Source organism: Salminus brasiliensis, chromosome 22 (genome assembly GCF_030463535.1).
Source record: "Salminus brasiliensis chromosome 22, fSalBra1.hap2, whole genome shotgun sequence".
Lineage (NCBI taxonomy): Eukaryota > Metazoa > Chordata > Actinopteri > Characiformes > Bryconidae > Salminus > Salminus brasiliensis.
The window spans coordinates 25,226,026-25,245,324 of NC_132899.1; the positions used below are offsets into that span (position 1 = coordinate 25,226,026).

Sequence of the window (19,299 nt, forward strand, 5' to 3'; positions counted from 1 at the left end):
GAGTACTGCAATAGCTGCTTAGACACACACACACACACATACACACACACACACTGCTTGTCTGTGCTGCACAGTTTGGTGGTAGTTACTTTATAGATACCTATTTTATCAGCTACTTTGTGTCCTCTGTGAAAATATAGAAACTTCTTGTTGGTACTGTTTGTGCTTGCGAGAGTGCATTGCTGTGTGCATGTCCATTTGTGTGTGTGTGTGCTGGCTGTCTGTGTCTATAGCTAGCTTTTAAAGTAAAGTTCCTATGTGCTTAGAAGTCTTGGTTTTTTTTTTCTTCCTTTTTTGTAGTAGTATTTTAAGAGAAATAAAGCCTAGAGCCTTGTAGAACAAACATATCACTGGTCCCTTTATTATTAACAAGACTTCTCTGTTCCACCTTGTTTTTGTTTTTTTGTTTGTTTTTTTTCTGTTTTGTTTTCTTCTTTTTTTTCCCCTGTTAAAAACATTAATTGGGGGATATGCAAGCAGACCACAGGAGGGAGACCAAGCGGCAACACAGGAAGCACTCAGGTACCGGGCCGCGCCCCCCCCTCCTCTCAATAGCTCTAGAGTTGTTTACCTAGAAACCTGCATATCCCTGTGTAACTATGTAGATCTAGTAGCACTGTAACTTCTGCAGCTTTAGCACTGTTGGTTCTGTACCTCTGGAGTAACTTCGTGCCACCGCAAATAGGCTTTGTAGCACAAATGAGATGCATTTGTGGCAAGAGCTGTTCCACAAACTTGGCCATAAGGGTTACATTACGGAGCAGAGAAGAGCCATAGGAACTCTCCTTTTAAGGCTAGTCCATTTTTGGATTAGACTGTCTGTAGTCCAGCTGTTGACGGATGAGGAAGTGTTGAGATGGAGCTTTCTTTCATTTCCTTATATTCCTTGTGATGTATTTGGTATTGGTATTAGTGGTGCTAGTGGTTGTGGTATTTTGCTAGTGCTGGTATTTAAAATAAATAAATAAATAATACACATTTGTCACAGTCTCGTGCCAAGTGTAATCCAAATCCTGTAAATCCACTCTCCCTCATGGGTGACCTCCTGCGTCATTGCCGAATTTGTGTGTGTGTTTGTGTGTGTGTGTGTGTGTGTGTGTGTGTGTGTGTGTGTGTGTGTGTGTGTGTGTGTGTGTGTGTGTGTGTGTGTGTGCACGCATGCCACCTGCAGGGTCATTACACACGCGCCCAGGCCAACAGTCCCAGACCGGTGATGAACTCGTCTGGCTCCACCCCCAAGCAGGGCTCCCAGGCCCAGCAGCAGCAATCTCAGCATGCTCAGCAGCAGCTATCCCAGCAGCACCAGCAGCAGCAGCAGCAGCAGCAGCAACAGCAGCAGCAGCAGCCGTCACCGGGCCAGCAGCGCGGCTCCCGGTCGTCACGCAGGAAGGGCTCAGACAGCAGCGTCCCAGATGATGAAAAGATCAAGGAGGAGAAGATGGACACTGGAGGAGGAAGAGGAGGTAGCTACAGCATATTAAACTACATAGTATCTGTTCCAATTGATAAATCCATGCTGTTATGCTCCATCCACGTATCGAAATGCCTAAACACTGCTTTTCAGTCTTGGTTCATGCTGTTTCATAGACCACAGTGACTCGAAAGACATTACTCTTTGTTCCATTACTCAGTCTTAGTTTAGTCCAAACGCTGATCAGTAATTACATTCCCACTCCACTGAATTGGAATCTTCACCCCGATTAATGGGATTTTCCCCTGTTAGGAGCTTCATATCATACATTGAGTGTTAGAACTTGCTCACAGGTTACGTGTTTTATATCTGAGACTACAGAACCCGGCTCCAGGCAATACACTATTAAGTCTGGGTTCATGCCTAGTAAAACAAAAGCTCACAAAGGCATCCGGTAGCTGACCACTGCCAGGGCACATAATGCATGTCCGCACCATCGGTTTGAGGGATGGGGTGTGTACAGTGGCTGCAGTGAAATGGACCTTTTAAGTGTGCACAAATGTAACCAGGAGCTCATCAGTCACTTGTCTAATGCAGCACTTAAGATTCAATCAGCATCTAACCTAAGTAGAGAGTGACATCATCCCCTTGTTAGAACCACTCAAGAGCATGCTTGAGCTTTCCACAGAGAGCCTTGTTTAAAAGACCTATTAGATCACAGCGTCTCCTCCTCTGCTCTCCTGGGTGTTTCTGTGGGTTTGTGCAGCTTTCTTTGGGTACTGAAGTTCCTGGCATAGCAGACCAATCCTTACAGAACTCTCTCTTGCGTTGCAGATTTTTCTAGGAATAAAGCGAAACAGATCATGAGCAAGCGGAGGAAAGCCGAAGAGGAAGAAAAGAAGAGTGGTCTCAAACGTTTGAAGACCGAGGCGTCTGACCTATCCGAGAGCAGCGACTCTGAGAACTCGAACAAGAGGCTCCTGGACTCCTCATCGGAGCCAAGCTCAGAGAACGAGCTGAAAGTAAAAGTTGCTTTAAAGGCCAGTGAGGAGGATGAGGAGAAACCCCAGAGCTGCAAAGCTCTTGAACAGCCAGCTGCCATGAGTAGGCTTTCTCCCTGGGAGGAGATGCCCACGGTAGATAAGAGCAGCAAGCCTGTGACCATGGAGGGGGTTTCATCAATAGAAAATGAGCGTCTGATTGAGAAGAGGTCACCGAGTGAAAGGAGGTCTCCCCTGCCCCCTTCCAGCCAGCCCCAGAGCTCAAGCCCCTCTGATGTTCAAGGCTGCATAGTGGAAATGAAAAGCACTGTGAAAAACTTACCCAAGGACCATTATGGCACAGGGGCACCCAGGACGCAAACCCCCAAGTGTGTAATTGACATCACGGATGATGTTGCCACATCTCATCCAAGTTCCAGAGAAAGCTCAGAGGCTGTGTGTGCCCTGTTAGCCTCTCAGAAGTGCGAGGCTTACGGCACTGAAACTCGACATTTGGTGCTAAACCCCTCGGCCTCAGAGTGCAGGAAGCCGGAGGCAGAACCACAGCAGCTATCCCGGAGCTTGGGCAGCAAGATTGAGTTTGCCCATTCTGAGGTGATTCGGCCCGTGACCTCGGTCAGCGAGTCTGCGGCAGTGGCAGAAAGGGAGCGGGAGAAGGCACAGGCACAGGAGCAGTATGCCTCAATTGTGCCTTGCATCAAGAATACTGCATTAGCCGAGGAAATCCGCAAGCCGCACAAGCTTAGCCCCTCGCCCGACGTGGCTAAATCGAAGTCCGACCCCTCACCCGACACACTCAAGCCCCTCAAACGCAACCCATCGCCCGATGCCATGAAGTCCAAAACCCACAGCGTCTTGGAAGCCCTAAAGCCCAAGCCAAACACATCACCCGAGGTCTCGAGGCACAAAGGGGGCCGGCACTCAGACAACCCTCAACCCTCAGTGGGGCGGCCCCTTTCCAAACAGGAGTCTGACTCTGCTCCCCGCTCCAGCTTCAAGCCGGTGCCGTCCACCAAGAGCCCGCTCATCATTGACAAGAATGAGCACTTCACCGTATACAGGGACCCGGCGCTGGTGCGGCCTGAAGCTGAAAGCAACCATGTGGCTTACCTGCCTCCCCACTTGCACCCTCTTCATGGCTCCTCCCATGCCACGTGCCTGACGCCTGGCTCGCACCACCCCTCCCACCTCCTGCCACCTGCCTCCTCCCTCAGCCCCCACCCACACCCTTCCATTCACCACTCGTTGCTTCCCACTGTCTTGCCCGCTATGCCCCCTGCCTCCCTACTGGGTGGCCACCCTCGCCTGGACTCGGGTGGCCTTAGCCACCTCGCCCTGGCTGCCCACCACCCACATCCCCACCAGCAGCAGCAGCAGTTTCTTCAACAGCAGCCACCACCCCCTCCTCTGCTGCCCCAGACGCATGCAGGAGGCTCCTACAACCACCTGGGTCTCTACCCGATCATTTGGCAGTACCCCAACGGCACACACTCCTACCCACCTGGGCTCAGCCTGCCTGGGTCAAAGTGGGTGCATCAGGAGAACGTTGTGAACTCCGAAGCCAGCCTAAGGAGGGTAAGTCTGGTCTATGCCGTAGGAGTGTATATCATATGCTAAGATGTCTACAGCTGTCACAATCATGCCACAAATTCTACTGAAGCGTTCTACTGTCAAACTAGGTGGTTCTTGGCCATGCTAATTGCTGAACTCTCAACAGACTCTCTAGCAGTGGTTTGTGAGACTAGTGTGCCACAGATCAGCCTTAATTAACAGATTAAGGTCAGTGTCCATTAGATTAATGAATGAGATTGCATTTCTCTACCGTTTACAAATAGATACTGTCACAGTGGATCAGTTGCTGAAGGCTTAGTGCACAACATATCCTTTCTTGTTCACTACAGCGCTTTTTCGGTAGACTGCTGTTAATCTGGCCCATTCTCACTGAGAAAGCTTCGGTGCACAAGCTCTCTCTTAGAGTGCCACAGGGCACTCCGGGCATGCTTGTGAGCTGTACTGTGCAGGCGAGGCAGAGAGCATGACTGCGAGACAGCTGTTGGTTGTTAGGTTGGCTCGTTGAGAGTCAAGTCTCTCTCCCTTCCTCTGGCTTTCGAATGGGGCCATCACATGATGACTTCATCCTGACCAACAATCACCGCTTGACTCTACAGCACAAAAGTGTGTGTGTGTGTGCATGCTCCATACTGGCCAGTTTGAGCCTAAGTGACCAGACGCTGGACTGTCATTTTGTGTAACCTGCTTGTGACTCAGACAGTCAGAGGGGGAGGCAGGAACACAAGAGGGAATGACTAATAATGTGCGAAAGTCATTCGCACTCACACAGTCATTCTCCAGGGCTGCTTAGATTGATGTGTAGTGTCTGCGTTGCCTTTAGCATGTCATGACCCTGTATGTGCACGTGTGTGTGTCTTACAGAACACCCCCAGCCCCTGGCTCCATCAGCCCACCCCTGTGACCTCGGCAGATAGCCTGGGGATTCTGAGCCACGTCCCAGGTCGACCAGCCAGCGCCGAGCCGCACCGGCCCATGAAAATCAGCTCACACCCCAGCCCCCCACTCTCCAAAACCTCCACCGAACTCCACAAAGAGTAAGTGCACACGCAACCGTCAGAAAAACTGAAAAACACCCTGCCCTGAAACTGCACAAAAACAAACACACTCACAGATACACACACAAACAGAGCCTCGGTTGTTGAAATACCTTGTGACCCGAGGTGGAACACATGTGCACTCATTCATTGACTGTGCTCATAACTGACCTTTTCTGTTCCAACTGAATTGCTGTACTCTGTCTACAGAAGCCAGACAACCCCTCCCTAGTACAGTTTTCCGGAAAGAACATCTCTCTCTCCCTTTTTGTCGCAGGCTTTCACTTGCTCTGATTGAGTTGCCAGCTCCCTTTATTTGAAGCCTGTTTTACTCTTTTAATTAGGCGTTCAGAGCATGGCCTGCATGTTCAAAAATATCAGCAAAGCAAACATAATGATACGTTCTATTTTCGAGTGAGAGAAAGCGAAGAATGCAACTGCCGATGTTGCAAGTTAGGGAAGTGAAAAGAATAGAGGCCTGTATTATATCAGGCCTGTAAGCTACGAAATTGCTAAGCCTTCCTGTTACAGAAGCGGTATTTTTATGAAGTGGGAAGTGTGTCTAGCATTAGTTTTGTGTGTGTGGGGTACGGTTAGACATTTATTACTTCATTGTTTCTTCTTTACAAGTAGTCCAACGGAAACCTTACATGCTTTGAAACAGTTCTGAGTTTAAAATTGCATGTGTGCACCTGCAATATTAAACATTCTTTACTCTTTGTCAACAGGGAGCTGGAGAGTAAGGTGTTCGTTGACCCCATGCGTGGCCTGGTGACAGGCCACTTGAAGCAGGAGCCAGACCGCAGTCGGACGCCCACCAGCAAGGAGCTGCCGCGCCTCTATATGGATTCGACCCACTCCAAGCAGCAACAGCAGCAGCCTTCGCGCCTGCCTATGGACACGCCTGACCGCTCCAGCAAGTACAAAGAGGAGAACCGGCGCATCTTGCAGGAGAGCAAGGATGTAGCTCCATTCACAGCCAAGATCCGGCCGGGTGAGCCTGAGCGCGAGCCTTATGCCCGAATCCCCTCGCTTTCCAAAGGGCCCGAAAAAGAGCCTGAGCACCCTCCCTCCGAGCTTTACAAGTACAAGCACTCTGGAGCGCAGTCCCTGCCCCAGAGCAACTACTTCACCAACCTGTCCAACAGCGTGGTGAACGAGCCCCCTCGCCTGTATCCCTCCAAAGAGCTCAACTCCCTGTTTGAAAAGGCACCTGCTTCCTCCAGCCCTCTGGGTTCCTACAGCAGCGCTAAGTCCCTTTCCAAGCCTCCCCCTCTCATCAAGCACCAGCCAGAGGGCGAGGGCCTGGTGGGGAAGATTAGTGAACAGCTCAGCCAGCAGGTGGCCATGCACTCACTCAGTACCTCAGTGGTGGCAGCAGCCGGCGACCGCCGCAGCCCTGCCGTCTCGCCCTCGGGCCAACTCAGGAGCATGCCTGCCCTGCACCGGGCGCCTGTCTTTCACCCCCCCACCCAGCAGTCGCTGGACCGCAAGGAGACTGGCTATGGCCGACTCTCGCCTCCCACACTCACACCCATCCAGCCTGTTAACACGGCAGCAGGGAAGGCATCCGAGCAGCAGAAGCCACCCACCCTGCTGCCCGAGCTCAGGGAGGTGAAGGGCGGGGCCGAACAGGGCGAGCCATGGAGGCCCGGCTCTGATCCGCAGGCCCAGTGGCACCAGGACAAGGGCAGAGGGAAGCCGCAGGCAGCTGTGGCGTCTGTCATTGTTCGGCCGTCCACATGCATCAAGTTTGATGGCTCACCGGGGTCCAAACCTGCCACCAAGGAAGCGATCGGTGGCAGGCCGTCGCCCGCAGGCAGGAATCAGCTGGAGAGCCCCAAACCGGCTGAGGCCAGGGACACTGGAAGGGTCATCCAGTCTAACGCAAATATGGAAGATGTATTCTCGCAGTATAGGCAGAATTTCATCCGAGCCTCGCAGAGTGGCTTTTCCAGCTCTGTGGTGGCTGTTAATTCTGTGTGCAATAGCAGGACTGATGTAACCCCTTTGACCACCACTTATAGTGTGTTGAGTCGAGGGACAGCTGAGCCACCCCATTCTGGCTTGACCACCCCAAGCAGCAGCAGCAGCAGCAGCAGCAGTAGTACTAGCAGTGCTAACACTAGCAGACTAGAGAGTCCGGCATCCAAATGCAGGACACCCACTGGTCCTGAGCTGCAAGAGGGTGGCTCCAGAACAGCCTCTCCTGGAACCCCGGTGCCTCAGGCTTCTCAGGCTTACTCGGGTAGCTTCATGTACCCAAAGAAGCACAAAGCGGCTCTAGCCGCTGCCCATTCGCGTGGCTCCAGTAGTGCCTCTGAGGGCGAGAGCAGTGGCCGATCCACTCAGGACTCCCCCACCATTGCGGCTCAGGAGAACTCGACCAGCAAAGCTAGTCCTCTTCCGAATGGTCAGCCTGCACCCATGAGCCAACCCCCTTTCCACAAACTGAAGAAAGCATGGCTCACTCGCCACTCAGAGGAAGACCGAAACACCAACAAGGCTGAAAAGACTGCCAGCGCAGTCTCCGAAATCATTAAGCCATGCACAGTTAACCTGATCGCATCCACCTCCAGCGAGGCGGAGCTAGGCAAGGACAGCAAATGTGCAGAGGACAGCAAGACGTCCCAGGAGGACAGGAAGTTGCGACGAGGCACAACCAAGCGGTTGTACGAGTCGGGCTCAGACAGTGCAGACGACTCGGACGCCAGCGACAGCAAGCTGGAGCAGAGGACTAAGCGGCAGCCCAAGCCCACCTACAAGAAGAAGCAGAACGACATGCAGAAGAGGAAAGGGGACAATGACAAGGAAGAGGATGATGTCAAGCCCAACGGCATTTTTAGGAGTGCCAAGGAGAAAACCAAGCTCAAGCTGGCCAGCAGCAGTAAGTCCTTTGTGGGTTTTTTTTTCCCCTGTCCTTTCCCTCGAGTGCAGGGATTTTTATAGCCCATGCATTTTTAGAACACATCAAATCCTTCTTTCAGCTCTCCATAACTCTACCCTGTACATTACAGAGGCCTCATTATAGCTTTAGGAATGTCTTCATGTCTTTGACACCCTGGATATGGGATACTTAATGCTGAGGTTATTGGTTTCTAAAGAGAAAGGTATTGCATGGCAGAAAGAGAAGTGGGGTTTGAGTGGAGTGGGAGGTGGGGGCGTGTGCACACATCTGGACTGCAGCTGTGTGGGTTTCAAAGCCGCTTTTGGAATGTTCGACCCTAACGTGAAATGCGTCTTGCCAGGACACGTTAAGTGCTCTTCTAACCGGAGAGCTTTTAGCAGGCCTCTCGGATTATTGTTACACACCGAAAAGAGCCTCCTTGTAACTGAATATACATTCTAATGCACATGGTCACACTGAATTGTCAGGTTTCATAGCTATGGTCATAATACGGAGTTGGTGGAGCTCTGTTGTGACTAAATGGTGAAGGCTCTGCTTCTTAGCAGTCACCCACAGCCTCACTAGTGTTCCATCTGGTCATGTTTTCATAAGGTGTTCAATATCGCACATCAGTCATAACTACGGCACTGCCCTGTAACCCGATAGCTGAAAGACATTCGGCTCAGAGTGCTGTCATGAATACTTCTAGTAGGATGCAGCTGTAAAAGTGTTTGCTTTGTGGAAGGTATTTTAGACGATTAACTTAAGATTTGTGCGGTTGTTGGGTCCTCTTTCTTAGACTGTATTATTAGTTACATTAGTTCTGAGGGTTATGCTTCAGGGCTTGTTGACCTCTACCATACCAAGCTGTTTTTTTTAATGACTTGCAATATGTACATTAAAGAAGTTTGTTCTGATTGTTGTTGAGTCATGTTGAATCATTTACATTTGTATTTGTGTGTGTGTGTCTTTGTTTAGATGGTATCCCACGTTCTGTGCTGAAGGACTGGAGGAAGGTGAAGAAGTTGAAACAGACGGGCGAGTCGTTCCTGCAGGACGACGCTTGCTCCGAGATCGGCCCCAACCTACAGAAGTGCCGCGAGTGCCGCTCCATCCGCACCAAGAAAGGAGAAGAGCCCACACATTCACCGGTCTTCTGCCGTTTCTACTATTTCCGCCGGTGAGCGAGACAGACGCAAACAATGACAGACATGACACTGTTGCCATGGAAACTGCTAATGCTGCTAATGCCTGTAAGCAAGATGTTGCATGCCTTAGGATGCTCAACTCGCAAGAACAAGAAAAATAGGCTATGTCCAAATGTTTGTGGACACCCTTTCTATTGAGTTAGGGGGGTTGGGGATGAGATGGAGTGATGATCGTCCAACATCCTGACCTCACTAATGCTCTTATTGCTGAATGCAACCACTATGCCAGTAAGAGGTGTATCGGATCAATGACCATTAATTTCACTCTAGAGGGCGGAAGTTGGGTCTGCTCCGCTAGTTAGAAAGCTTGTAAGAGCCTGAGAAATCTTCACCCTGCTGCTTGCACTCTGACGCATGGCTGCAGTGGCTTGGTTTAGCTCAGACTGGAAGACTCTTCTTCCATTTTCTAAATGTATTAATTAATTTTTTTCTCTCTCATCGCTGAAGCACTCGTCTTTAATCCTCTAACAGGGGAAATCTGAAAAAGAGGATTTTCCTCTTTCCTTTGCTTAATCGTACTCAATGGCAGCCCCAGCCACCAGAGCTTACCATGTTGCAGTGCTAACATCACTGCAGATTAGTTGAATATCGTCCGGTGTTGACCACCCGTTCAGTTTTTATAGCCTTATTTGGCTAGACATTAAAGCCTGCACAGATGAGGCAGGGTTAAAAAAAAAAACACGAGCGGTATATATAATATGTATATTTTATATATATAATATATATTATACAATTTTTTTTTATGAAACTAAAATTAAAAACATTCAAGGCAGCCATGCAGAATAATCAGCTCAACCTGCACACTGCACACAATTTATACTTTTGGATTGTGTTAGGGTGGTGATCATCTAGCATCCTGACTTCACTAACGCTCTTGTTGCTAGATGCAAACAAATCCTCAAAGCAGTACTCCAAAATCTAGTAAAAGCAGGATAAACAGTGAAAGAGCAGGTGTCCCAATACTTTTGTCAAACTAGTGTATCTGTATTTATATAACCAAATACTAAATATTTTCATAGTAATCTGACTTTAAATAATACATTTATAACATGTATGTGTGTGTAAATGACATTTTCTGATATCTGTATAGTCATATAGCTACATTCACCCCCATTAACTCGTCCCTATTACGGTACTCCGCACTTGTGTCTAAACACACACGCACACTCATTTCAAGCCAACAATTTTCTTTAATTATGTTGTTAAAGCTCAGAGTTGCTCGGAGGGGACGAACCGAACTCTAATTGCTCTCTCTCTCTCTCTCTCTCTCTCTCTCTCTCTCTCTCTCTCTCTCTCTCTCTCTCTCTCTCTCTCTCTCTCTCTCTCTCTCTCTCTCTCTCTCTCTCTCTCTCTCATGCCACTTCTCTCCCTGCAGTCTTTCCTACAGTAAGAATGGAGTGATCCGGATCGATGGCTTCTCTTCCCCTGACCAGCATGATGAGGAGGCGCTGAGTCTATGGGCTCCTGACACGTATGAGGAAAACGACCTGGACCTGGAGACCTCCAAGTACATCCTCAGCTACATCGGAGACAAGTTCTGCCAGCTGGTTGTGAGCGAGAACACCGCAGCCACGTGGATCAAGAAAGACGGTAAAGGAGGATTCAGATTCAACATCTGCACTAACATATTCATGTTCTATTTGCATGATCACTCTCACACTGTCTGATTGATGTATGTGAACCCTCCTCACTGTGATAACTTCATAATATACATATTAAACACCACTCAATGTGGATTCGTTTACCAGAGGAGGCTGTATAAGGTCGTTTGTGAGATTTGACTGGCTGATTGGCACAGAATAAAGATGTGTATAGTATCCTCACATTCCAACAGGCACAGTGCTCAATAGTAATCTATTGTACTGTAGGTTATAAGATCATTTACTTTAATAAGCCTCAAGTCTAAAGGGGTAAGTGCTTGTCTTGTGGCTATGATATGCATAAGCTATGGAAATACGGCAGTGAACTAAACCCTCTCGAGTGCAAGGGGAGGAATAGACCTGTCTGTCTGTCTGCATCTCGAACAGCAGTCTGTGCTGCGAATGTTTGTTTCATCCAAGTCCTGTTTGTATTGCTTTGCAGCCAAGATAGCATGGAAGCGGGCAGTGAGGGGGGTGAGGGAGAGCTGTGATGCATGCGAAGCGACGCTGTTCAACATCCACTGGGTCTGCCAGAAATGCGGATTTGTGGTGTGCTTGGACTGCTACAAGGCGAAGGAGAGGAAGAGTTCCAAAGGTCAGTCTCCAATTTGATCTTCATGTTTTTGCATTTGGGTAGGGCCGCCGTGCCACCGTGCCCAGGCCTGTGTGCTGTGCACTCTGCCTGCTGTGACTCAGTTGCGGAAGGGTTGGCGTGCTACATGCTGGTTTGCCATGCTGGAGGTTTGGGAGTGCTGTAGGCCATGGCTGGTTACGATGACGCACTGTGAGGTGTGCTGTACTGAAGAAAAACTGGCATCCACACAACTCTAAGCCTGCTGCCACTGTTTCCAGGGCTGGTGGGCTGCAAATAAGCTGTTTTAAATGTACACTGTGTTCCCTTTACCCCAAACATAGTTGATCAACCAAGACATGTTTATGTCTTGAGGTCTAAAGTAAGTTATTGCACTGGCTGCTTTGAAGACTAGTGAAACATTGGTATAGTAAAATCTGTGTCCTCAAGTCAGCGGATTGGGGTTTGATCCCCCATCTAGGCTAGCAAGCTATACTACACCCATAAGAGTCCTTGAGCGAGACTCTTAATGTTACAAATGTCGAACAACTACATGATGTTTATTTACGTGGAACAGACTTGCGAATGTGGCTTTTGACACCATATGATATATGTTTATCTATATTATGGTCATATATTGCATAGAAAATAGCAGTCGTGAATATATGGATGCATGAATATATAGTTCAAAAGGTATAGAATTTTAACTGTGCTTTGTTTTTCTAGAGTCTGTATGGCTTCCGAAGTTCATTCTGTAGTTGGCATAATTATTAGATAATTATCTATGGGTTTAAGCTGGATTCTGTAGGAAAGCAATGAATGGGATTTTTTTGTAAATCACCGCTGTCGCCCTCTTTGGTAAACAAAAGTCGGTAACTCGGTCATACAGATTTCTCGAAAATTCGACCCCTCCTCTCTAGAGTGGCCACTCAGGTGCTCGTTCAGTCTCTCGTCACTTCAAGACTTGAATACTGCTACTCCCTTCTGGCTGGTTTCACTTTGCACACCATCAGACCCCTGCAACTTATCCAGAATGCAATGTTTCAAAATTCACGGTCACTTCACTCCACTGCTGCGTTCTCTTCACTGGCTTCCTGTAGCTGCCCGCATCAGATTCTAAACCCTGATGCTGGCCTACAAAGCCCAGAATGGACCGGCCCCTCTGTACTTGATTGCAATGGTCAAAAGCCGATCAGTACCAAGAGCCCTTCGAGCTTCAAGTACGGCTTCGCTTGACCCGCCAATACTTTAAATCCACGCTTTTTTTCTGTCCTGGCACCAAAGTGGTGGAACGAACTTCCCCTGGGTGTCCGAACAGCAGAGTCACTCGCTGTCTTTACACGCAGACTGATGACCCACCTCTTCCAATAACACTTGGGTGAAGAGTAGAGTATTATGGTCTCCATATTGACTTGTGTTTAGTAGTATCTAAGCTTAGAGGTATCTTTGCATTCTAGCCTATTCAAACTAGCTGAGGGTATTCTTGAGTAAATAGCGAAGAACTTTTGTAAGTCTCTCTTGATAAGAGCGACTGCTAACTTCCATAAATGTAAATGTAAGTGTTTTGGCCTTTAATGGCCTAAATGTAAGTGTTTGGTGTCTTGGCTTACATTCTTGTCCCCAGTGCCACTGAATGCTCAGTTCTAATGTTATGGTATATACATTGCTACATCCATGCTATAAGCAGGCTAACGCATTGAATTGCACATTTAAAAAAAGAACGCTACTAATCTTAATACAGCTCTACCACAGTAAGAGAAACCCAACTACCTTCATTAGACAAAGTGTGCTGCTTTTGTTTTGGGGGTGTTAAGTTAAGGTTGTAAACCTTTATAAGATTAGTTTAGTGCACAGCAATGTTAGCTAGCATTTCAACTGATTAACAACCCTAAAATTCAGAGGATACATGAACAGTTAAACCTGAACTCAGAGTTTGGAATATGGCCATGGTGCTGACTACAGAATGATGGCACATTTTCGGTTGTCTGTTCTACTAGCTAGTGTAAGCTTGTCATAGAATGTTCAGTTTTGTTCAGGGAGGAAAACAGTCACATTTTATTTTTTACATGTGACGTGACGTATTTCAAGCCTTTTTTGTTTTCCTTTAATCAATATGGCTCATGAAATCAGAAATCCAGTTTCTCATGTTATTAGAATATTTATTTTCAGGTTTGAGTAAATTACTATTCAAACAAAGTCAAGTTCCCACAATAATGAGGAAGACTGCTGACTTGAGAATTGTCCAGAAGGCGATCATCAACATCCTGCGCAAAGTAAAGAAAAGAAATGCTGCCTAAACTGGGCTAAAGAGAAAATGACCTGGACTATTGCTCAGTGGTCCAAAGTTCTTTTTTCATCTGCTGGTGTTGATCCACTGTGTTTTATAAAATCCAAAGTCAACGCAGTGTCTACCAAAAGATTTTAGAGCACTTCATGCTTCCATCTGCTGACGAGCTTTATGGAGATGCCGATTTTCTTTTCCAGCAGGACTGATCACCTGCCCACAGGGCTTAAACTACTACCAAATGGTTTACTGAGCTGATAGGCCACTATCAAAGCAGCCTGGGCTTCAGTAACATCTCAGCCGTGCCCCAAGCTGAATGCCTCCATGCCACTCCGCACTGATGCAGTCATTTGTGTTAAAGGAACCCCAACCAAGTATTGAGTGTATAAATGAGCATAACTGTCAAAAGTCTGACATTTCTCTTTTGTGCATCCTTTTCTGTTTGATCGTATGGAATATTGTAATATTGTGAGATACTGGATTTCTGACTTTCATGAGCTGTAAGCCATACTGATCAAAAGAAAAACACAAAAAGGCTTAAAATATGTCACTGTATGTCTAATAGATATCATATGTGACAGTACCTTTTTGAATTACCTTTTTTCCACAAAATTCAAAATTTTTGAGATACACAAGTGCGCTCTCCCTTTCCCCCCCCCCCCATCCCGTCATGTCAACTCTCAGACTCGTCCGCCTCCGCAGTGTGTGAAACGGAGTCGACTTCATCAGACGACCCCCCCGCAGAGCTGTGTCATTAAACCCTGCCGTTCTTTCTGCTGAGTCACACTCGTGTTCCACTCCCCCTTCCACTCCGAATGCCTCATATTTACTTTGCGCTGTAAACACTAAGACTCCTCCACTCCGCCACAGCCCAGGGAGAGAGCGTCTGTCTATGTCTGTGCTGTTGCGTTTAACCGTTGCCCGGGTCTTTTTTTTTTTTTCCTGCTTCTTCTCTTCTTTTTTTCCTCTTTTAAAGAAAGCTGTGACCGATTCCCCTGTGTGAGTAATGTTCCTTTCATTGTTCCACAGACAAAGAGCTGTACGCCTGGCTGAAGTGCGTTAAGGGACAGCCGCACGATCACAAGCACTTGATGCCAACGCAGATTATTCCAGGAACGGGTATGAAATCATTGTTTCTGTAGAGCAACGTAGGATCAACCCTCTTTCATTCAGAAAGACATGAAAAGTCACATGTTCAGGTTTTCCATTCTGGCATAGCAGAGTGTGCTGGGTTACCTCACGATAAGCTTCCTCACACAGTGGGCCTTGGCTACTGCCTACTACTGACTAGCTTAACACACTCAGTACTCCCACATGTACATACAACCACAGAGTTTTCAAAGTCAAACGGCATAGAAAAACAAGCCCTTGCCCAAAGTGGGCATCCTGAAAGCGTGGAACAAAAGGTCACTTTGAGGGCCTCGAGGCATGCTTGATGCCAAGTTAAAACTGCACCGTATTTAGTTCACTCTTGATGTGTAGTTCAGCAGTACAGGAACAAGAGCTGCAGTTAACTACAACCAAATGAACCTCAGACAGAGATGCAAAACAAAAGGTGGATGGGAATTTGTTTTGCACTGCTCAGAGGCGGAAAAGCATAGCGTGAAGAGGCTTTTTTTGTGCTGTGTTGCAGTATTGACGGACCTGGTCAACACCATGCACATGCTCAGGGAGAAGTATGGCATCAAATCGCACTGCGTGTGTGTCAGCAGCAAGAACATCCTCCACAACAAGCTCCCTTCCACCAACGGCGTCTCACAGGTCAGTGCACATCCATCCATCTATACATACATACATGCTATTCCAACACCTTACTCCTGATGCTTATGGTCCTATGTATGCTGTCTACTGTGGGCATTCAACTACCGTGAAAAGTATTTGCATCCTTAAGGCTCACTACTTACTATGTAGTGTGCAATAGTTACAGAAGGCTAGGGCTCCCATACCTAAAAATGGTGGTAAATTAATTAATTAATCCTCCTGGTGTCCATTTGCACAGTATGCGGGTAGCTAGCTGAATCCAGATTGTAGCCGGTCAGCCAAGTGTGAGCTTTTTGACTTTGACATAGGTGTCCACGCGTCTGATAACTGCATCAGCCCCTTCTTCAGTCAGGCCAGCATTAGCTTTTAGCCTCTCCAGAAGATTTCCTGCACAAGATAACTGCATCTGTGCTGGGTTTAGACCACTCAGAGGGTCTAGAGGCTTCCGCGCTCTGGATGAACTGTGGCATCACTGTCTGCTTTGGTCAGCCTAGTGTTAGCTTTCAGCTGCTCTAGCTGTTCTAGGGGCTTTTGCCCGCTGGATAACAGCATTACTGCCTGCTTTGATTGGTCTAGTGTTAGCATTCTGCCGCTCTAGAGGCTCTAGGGGCTTTTGACTGCTGGATAACAGAATCGCTGCCTGCTTTTGTGGCTTTTAGGTGATGTCGAGAAAATGAGTCAAGTTACATAACAGTTTAGAGTTTTGGAACTGGCCCGTATTTTACTTACATAGTAGAAGGGACACAGCAGGGTTCGAGGTTCACAGTATACCTGTTTCATATACCAAACTCTAATTATTCAGTTTTCTATTTTAGAGCACCTTCAAAATTCTCAAAAATTCTTAGCATTAGCATTCATTGCTTTTCTGATAACCACCTTTGCTCTGACCCTTCACATGCTTTTTGCATGCAGGTGCTCCAGAACGTGCTGAACCACAGCAACAAACTGTCCCTGTGCAAGCCTGAGGGTGGGCAGCACAACCTGCCTCAGAAGGTGGAGGCTAATGGAGGCAGCAGCCCAGCCAGCGACACAAGTGCAGACAGCAAGCTCACACCACCTGAGTCTCAGTCTCCACTACATTTCCTGGCCGACCTGGCCGAGCAGAAATCACGCGAGGAGAAGAAAGGTAGGCTGAGAGAAGAGAATAAGGGTTTGAGGGATGGGAGAAACAAACTGTTGTGTGCATGGCTAAACTGACCCAGTTTAAGGAATGGCAGCTGTGTGTACACTTGACAGGCAGCCAGCATTCCACAAGCCTTGCATTTAGTGGTATACATTACTGCCGCTCTCAGCCTACTGACTGCCACAGTCCAAAGAGCTTACCTAACCACATGTTTATCCAGTCCTTCAGCTGCTTTTACATGCTGCCCTTATAGGCCTCGCTGAAATACAGCTCCAACTGAATTTTGGATCTGTGGGCTTTAGCTTTGTCCTGACCTGCTAATAAGCAGCTTATTCACAGATTAAAACGTAATGTGGTTGTTAAATTGCTAAATTAGCCAGTATCTTTACAAAAAAAAGGGACAGAAGAGTACACACTACGCACTGCATGTTTTCCTCTTTCCTTGCCCTGATGTACTCGGGCAATTTACAATCCCTTTATGAGATCAGTCAGAAAACACACAACTCTATGCATTGCGTAGATTTTAATCCTGTACCAAGATGAATCATTGCTCTCTAGGCATGATCATTTTTGATCAGATATTTGATTGGACATGCTGAATTATCCCTGCAGTATCATCATCCTGCCGAAACTGAGCAATGTTTTAGAGGTCAAATATGATTGGGCTTTGTATTTATTCATGGTGAGCAATGTGGGCAGAGTGTTTTGAGCATGTTGTGTGTTTATTGCAGAGAATAAGGAGTCGTGTGTGGGGAAGGTGAAGGAGGAGAAGGAGTCCGAGGCTCTAGAGGCACTGCATTGTAAAGCCTCCTCTCTGGTGGCCAACAGCACAGAGCAGGGCTCCACACTCAGAGACCTGCTCACTACCACAGCTGGAAAACTGCGCCTGGGCTCCACCGACGCCGGCATTGCCTTCGCTCCAGTGTACTCCAACGCCTCACAGGTCACAGAACACACACACACACACACACACACACACACACAGGTACAGGCAAAACACTAAGGCTTGAACTAATAGTCGAAGTAATTCACCACCTATAATTCAGTCAATCAACTTCTTGAACTGTTAACTTCTCTCCCATTTTTTTTGTTGTTCTGTGGGAATGACCTGCATGGTAAACACTTAAGTACCCAGACTGTAGCAATAAATATGTACTCCTAGTCAGCCAAACATGCATTCAGACCTTCTAAGAGGTATTCATGAGGCCATTACTCATGCCGTATGGTGTTTGGGAGAACCTAAAACCCTGGTGCTGACACAGCATTGACCCTTAGGAAGAAAACAGTCGTTATAAGCACTTACCTCATCCTCACATAGCTGTGGAGTGTTGGGTTTCTTATCCAGCCCCCTGTCGTCCCTGTTGCAGACGGGAAAGAGCGGCCGCACCATGCCCAACATCCTGGATGACATCATCGCCTCAGTGGTGGAGAACAAGATCCCAGCGAGCCGCAGCACCAAGCTGAGCCTGAAGTGTGAGCCACTGGAGGAGGCCCGGGCCGAGCGGAGGAAGCCGTTTGAGGAAACACCCAAACACCCCGACATCCCCCACTGCTGGCTTTACGACCGCAAGCTGCTCTGGCTCAAAGATCACCGCAACGGCAACAACTGGAAACTCTTCAGAGAGTGCTGGAGCAAGGGCCAGGTCAGTCACACTGCCACCAACCTGAGAAAGCTTACTGCACACACCTAATACTAAGTATTAAAAGTGATGGCTTGGCCAAATACAAAGTAACACAGCTTACACAACATCACAAAGTGTGTACGCTATGGTGGCATGCAAAGTTTGGGTACCCCTGATTAAAGTAATTGTAACTGTCAGGCCTATGGTAAAACCTTCAACTTGCGCCTCTTTATAATTTGCTAATATTTAATTGAATCCACTCTTTCCTCAACCAGTAAACTACTTTCTGTCTCACTGGCTGCAATACAGCCTAAAGCATGATTAATCCACCCTAATACTTAACAGTTGGACATATCTTCTTTTCATAAAATTCTGCATCATTGTTTTCTTCACACAGCAGCTCAAATTTCAGTTCATCTTTTATTGAATTATCTATTCAGAGTAACACATTTTGACCAGGAGTGTCCAAGCTGTAATGTAACATAGCTGTTACAGGACTGGATCAGATTATATTTTTATGCTGTCTCAAATCTAAACCATTTTCTGATAATATTGGCCTGATTTGATGCTCAGCAATAGTGATATGCCATCTCTATACATAATATTCCACCCATGTAAGTTACAGTAGCCTCATTGATCTAAAACTATAAGTTTCAGACATCATGTCTAAGCTGACATTTACGGCACATTGTGTAAATGTGCTTTTTGACCAAGCTGTCATTTCTTCTTATTTTCCTCATGTGGTCTAATAGCTTTGTGTGCTATAACTGTGAACTATGCCATGTGTGCAGCTTTCAGCTATAAGGTTTCATAAAGAACAATGGATGTCAGAGAAATGAAGAAGCCTAGTGCACTTAGTGTAGTATAGGGTATGCGCTTTCTATTTCCCCATTGTCCACTGTCTTGCCATGGTGTCTGTCCCTCCTGCTGAGCTGTGTGGCGCGTCAGCATTCTTTCCCTTTCCTTTCCTCCCCCCTCGGAGCTCCTCCTGCTCCATGAGTCAAAATGACATTTATCGAGCTCTGCTCTCTGCACCATGACTTTATGGCTCCACAGGAAGCGTACAGCCATAATAAAACGAGCCGGTCCTGACGGCGCGCCATGCGCTTTCGAGGGACAGCCAGCTGTGTGTGCTGTTGTCTTAGAGCAGGCACTGTGTTTATGTTGTTCAGGAAGCATGTTTGT

The 19,299-nt window shown here is 47.4% G+C and overlaps 1 protein-coding gene across 5 annotated transcripts in view; it reads left to right on the forward strand.

The window, feature by feature from the left end:
* Positions 1 to 19,299, forward strand: part of jmjd1cb (jumonji domain containing 1Cb) — a 151,948-nt gene that overhangs the window by 123,484 nt on the left and 9,165 nt on the right. For 2 of the 5 annotated variants that reach the window (XM_072667762.1, XM_072667766.1), the window contains 13 exons: positions 478 to 522; positions 1,172 to 1,463; positions 2,246 to 3,987; positions 4,846 to 5,018; positions 5,747 to 7,905; positions 8,884 to 9,085; positions 10,489 to 10,703; positions 11,196 to 11,348; positions 14,638 to 14,727; positions 15,242 to 15,369; positions 16,282 to 16,495; positions 17,224 to 17,435; positions 17,860 to 18,135. In XM_072667762.1, coding sequence (XP_072523863.1) covers positions 478 to 522; positions 1,172 to 1,463; positions 2,246 to 3,987; positions 4,846 to 5,018; positions 5,747 to 7,905; positions 8,884 to 9,085; positions 10,489 to 10,703; positions 11,196 to 11,348; positions 14,638 to 14,727; positions 15,242 to 15,369; positions 16,282 to 16,495; positions 17,224 to 17,435; positions 17,860 to 18,135 — 5,901 coding nt within the window. Of the gene's footprint in view, positions 1 to 5; positions 523 to 1,171; positions 1,464 to 2,245; positions 3,988 to 4,845; positions 5,019 to 5,746; positions 7,906 to 8,883; positions 9,086 to 10,488; positions 10,704 to 11,195; positions 11,349 to 14,637; positions 14,728 to 15,241; positions 15,370 to 16,281; positions 16,496 to 17,223; positions 17,436 to 17,859; positions 18,136 to 19,299 lie in introns of those variants that run through there. The other 3 variants (XM_072667764.1, XM_072667767.1, XM_072667765.1) reach the window with 3 other exon arrangements.